At 34.2% G+C, this 4,759-nt stretch overlaps 1 protein-coding gene across 1 annotated transcript; it reads right to left on the reverse strand.

The window, feature by feature from the left end:
• Positions 1-549: 549 nt before the first annotated feature.
• Positions 550-2,216, reverse strand: LOC112509159 (zinc finger protein ZAT9-like). Its single transcript, XM_025114017.1, has 2 exons — positions 2,070-2,216; positions 550-1,910 (listed from the first exon to the last, which is right to left on the reverse strand). The coding sequence occupies exons 1-2, from the start codon at positions 2,214-2,216 to the stop codon at positions 714-716; spliced, it is 1,344 nt and encodes a 447-aa protein (XP_024969785.1). The 3' UTR covers positions 550-713.
• Between the last annotated feature and the right edge of the window lie 2,543 nt (positions 2,217-4,759).

The raw sequence follows: 4,759 nt of genomic DNA on the forward strand, positions 1-4,759 counted from the left end.
CGGTTAAGGCCCGGCCCGGGACCGAATTTTGGCCACCTCTAATATCTGCTACTGCACATAGGGACATGATTGATACATTCACTATGTAAAAAAAAAACTGACGAATTAAATAAAAATACTGACGTTGTTGTAACACTGATGCAAAGACTCTAACAACATGTTGCAACCATTTTTTAGGTTTATTAATCCAAATTATTTATTGCATGAAGTTTTTAATATTAGTTTTTATAGATAATTACAGTTTAGAAAATGATTAGCAAAATATTATAATTAAAAACCCAAAATAAAATAAAATATAATCCACTAGAGGATGATGGTTATGGATGAGTTAAAGAAAGAGAAGTGAGACATGGAGTTGTCAAGGGGTGTGTGTGTGTGTGTGTTGTGATGGTTGGTGACTATGCAACTAACCTTTCATCATTTTTTACAATTCAAGAAAAAACCAAAAGAAAATTGATGAAAACCAATGAACCCTTGAATATTACAGCAATACAGATTGTTTCTGTTCAAATTAATCAAAAGGAAGAGAGATTCAAGTTTACTGCAGCAGGGGAAAAATGTGATCCCTTTGATGAAAACAATGTAGTTATAAGCACAAAAAACTGTGAAGATGTTGGTGTGTGTTCTTGGTGTTTGTGTGTGTATGGCTGCTTATCATGTTGTTTTGTTGGTGAAGAATTAATGGAATCTGTACACTCTTGAAATAATGGTTTTTAGCTGGAGAACAAACCAAGTAGTGCTGTTGTTGATTCATGGTTAGTGCTATGACTGCTATCTGTCCAGTACCATGGCTTGTATCTTGTGGTATTATTGTTCATCATCATCATCTCTTCTTCGACCGTATCAGGAACTGGAAGCATGTTGAGATCAAGAAAGCCACGAATTGGTTCGTTCACTTTTTCAATCAGATTCATGTTGGTTTGTTGATTCAACTTAGCTTCTGCAATAATGTGTGATCTTTTGTGACCTCCCAAAGCTTGCCCAGATGAGAAGATCTTGAAGCAAATTGGGCATTCATGTGATCCCAATACCACTGTTTTCTTCAGAGAACCAGCACCAAGATTAAAGCCTTTTGTTGATTGATGGTTATCAGATGGTTTTGCACAAAACCCATTGATCATATGCTCATGATTGAACAAGGGTTCGGTTTTTGGATCTAGATATCCCTTTAACTTCTTGTGACTTGCTTTATGCCCACCAAGTGCTTGATAAGAATGAAAGCTTTTGTTACAAGTAGCACACTCGAACTTTCTCTTGCTTGAATCCTGATCAGTTTTCCCAAAACCCAACTCACTTTCGTCGATGAATTTGTCATTGTGGATCATAATTTTCGGCAATCCAGCAGAACCCACTTCAGATCTTCCAAGATAATCAACACCAACTTGGGTTTCTGCTAGTTTCTTGATCTTGGAACCATTTCCAACTGGCTTTTTACCCTCAACTTTAGTCAACCTCACCAAAGCAGAGGAATTACAGTAATCAGATGATTCATATTCATTATCCCATTTCCCATCATCTCTAGAGAGCATCATCAAACACATGGCGATTTCAGATTCTTGATCTTGCTCTATCTCAGACACCACACTTGTTGAAGCATGATTACTACTGATCATCATTTGATTGTTAGCATTCATGGAGATTGAAGATGAAGCTGTTGTGACGGTGGTGGTAGTGGTAACAGTAGCAGTTATATACCTCTTGATTCTTGTGTTTCTTGATCTTGATTTCTTGACTTTTGCACCTGAATTCTCATCATCCGATTGGCTAGTCCAAGAATCTTGATTCAAATTGTGGTTGTTTGCGACTTTGTCAGAGTGACATTTCATGTGTCCAAACAAGGCTTTCCAAGATTGAAAACCTTTACCACATTCCTTACAGAGCTTATCAAGAACCACCAGACAATTGCTGTTGTTTTCCACTTCACTTGAATCTTTGACTTTTGGAGTCCTTTTTGGATCTTTCCTCAGCTCATAACCAGAATCGTTTGAATTGGACGAACCATCGAAGACATCGGTGGCGGTGTTCTTCTTCGATTTTCCACCATTGTTGACAGAAGAGAGCTTCTTCATCTGCTTCTGATGATGAAGATCAGTGGAATTGATCACGTGAGACCTCATGTGACCTCCCAAGGATCTACCAGATGGGAAGCTCTTGTCGCACAACTTACAGAAATGTTTCATCCAATCTTGCTCAGTTTCTTGGATCAAACTCGACATTTTTGATCAAATAAGATTCAGATCAGACTGAAGTCAAACTAATGCAAGAACAGAGGATGATCAAGAAACAAAGAATTCAAGATCAAAAGTGAAAATTGAGAATCATCCAGATCAAGAAACCAAATTTAAAGCTCAAATCTTTGGTTGGTTTTGAGTTTTACTCAAGACAGAAGTGAAAATGAAGAACCCATCTCAGATATCATTCCAGATCAAGATCTACCTCTGAAAGTAGTAGCTTTGGTTAGTTGAGACTTGAAGTAAGAACAAGATCGATGATGTGCGATGAACAAGCAAAGAAAAGCTACTCTCTCTCTAACCTTTTGAATGATTCTCTCTCAAGAGATATATATAGCGAGAGAGAGACAGAGAGTATGTGTTGGATGTGAAGATGGAGAAACCCATGCATGGAAGCAAGGATAAAAAGAGATGGCAGCACGTGTACTCAACTGAGTATCCTACGCCAGTACAAATCCAACGGCTGAGATTGATCATCCCTATGGCTATGGAAACTGCCCTTAACTATTCTTTACTTTGTCTTGCTGCCAAAGAAGTCAAAGAAGCCTTCTACTCCATGGTCGTTATTCTTTTCTACTTTCCAGACCTCAAATTTCTAAATCCAGACCAATGTACAAACGCCACTTCACAACTTACCATCATTATTTTTCTTAAAAACCCACGTTTGAAAATGTTAAAAGGTTTATCAACCATGTAACTAAATTTTGTTGGAATAATCAAAGATCGTGGGTCCCAAACAACACCTCAAGTTTGCCGTCAACATGATCATCTTATCCGGGCCAATATACATACGACAAGTGGCACCTAATTTCAAAAGTAAATGTATTTATTAGGGTGGCACCAAACAAGGGGTATTTCTGTCATTTCGTGTGACGAAACGGACCCCCTTAAACCTAGGAGGAGTGTGTAAAGTAAAGAATCCACGAGCCTCAAGTGTTTGAAAGCTAAAGGCTTTTTATGCGACAAGTCAAGCTATTATATCCTCACGGGATTATTTCAATTTTTGAATATGGTATATTGAAAATAACATAACATAGATCACTGTCTTATGTTTGACATGATTTTTATGTAGAATAGACAGGAATAAAGTGGAACAAAAGTAAAACATACTTGTTCCACCCCTATCCCATGGAACAAAGTGGAATAAGGTGAAACAAACTTATATTTTACCAATATAACCTTAAAATAAAACTTAATTCTCTTCTAAAACATCATTTTACTATCCTCAAAATATTATTTTTATACGGTTTCTATATTTTTATTAATTTATGTAATTTATTATATATTAATAATAAAAAAATAATGTAGAAAAAAGATAAAAATAAAAATTGGAAACTACAAAAACTTTTTATTTGGTGTCATTTTATTTGTTTTGACGAAACTTCAAATGATATATTTTGTTATAAAAATTAATTATTCTATTATAATTTAATAAATTAAAATAAACAAGTCATCAGGGATAAACTGGTCATTTTATTTGTTTTGTTCTGTCCAGTCTTATCTTATTAAATGTTGAACAGATGTTTTATCATATCATATCATGTCCAGTCATGTCTTGTCTGAACACCAAACACACCCTAAAAGTTATCGGTTTAAGTTTTACAAGATGATTAGCAGGTTCTTTTTATTGTTTTCTAAGATCTCTGAGACACTCAAAGTTTGTACCGATTGATTCGGACATCCGTGGTTAATAAAAAGATTAAAAATAAAGGCAAGTTACTATTATTCTTTCTAAAAATAGAAGGAAGTATAAGCCAATCACAAATTTCGGAAATAATAATAATAATAATAAAATGATGAAACGTAAACAATATTCATCATAATCAATCGAGTATTAGGGGGTTTTTTAATGGTGGAATTACCCTTAAACTTGAAGCTATCATGTTTATGAATTTTGTGACAGACAGTAGTATCATACCAATCATCATGTCAGGGTTTTGTTTCAACTTCTGATTGTTAAAAATTAATTTCGATTGTTGTTTATTGTCAAAATAAATAATACCAGTTGTGAATCAATAGTGTTGTAAATATCGGTTTGGATGGTATCTGTTGTAAGTGACAACTGTTTATGGAAAGTCTAAATCAATTTGGACGAAATAGTAACAAAGGGATAACAATAAGGGATGATTTCTTTAATTCTTTCTAGAAGTAACATAAACTTGACCATATCTTTTTATTGTCGGTTTAACATAATACGTTACCTCCATGTCGAAACATCAAATGGCAGTAAGTCGTTATGATTCAACCAGAGACCATATAATTTATCGACTCCGAAATAAAGATTCCAAAGAAGTGTTTTTTCATGTTCGGGTGGTGCTTGATATAACCATATTTTAACACCAATCGTTGAGAACTTCTATATCTGCTTTGCATTGTTCTGTGTTTTTAATAATATGTTGTTTTAAAAAAAAAATGTAACATACTTCAAATAATACAAGTAAGGTAAAGTCGTTTATAATACATGTATTTTTATTTAATTGTCATTTTTGACAAAAATGGTTTTTAAATGCAAATTTAAAAAAGTATTT

The sequence above is a fragment of the Cynara cardunculus genome, assembly GCF_001531365.2.
Source record: "Cynara cardunculus var. scolymus isolate 2C chromosome LG 3, CcrdV1, whole genome shotgun sequence".
NCBI classification, from domain to species: domain Eukaryota; kingdom Viridiplantae; phylum Streptophyta; class Magnoliopsida; order Asterales; family Asteraceae; genus Cynara; species Cynara cardunculus.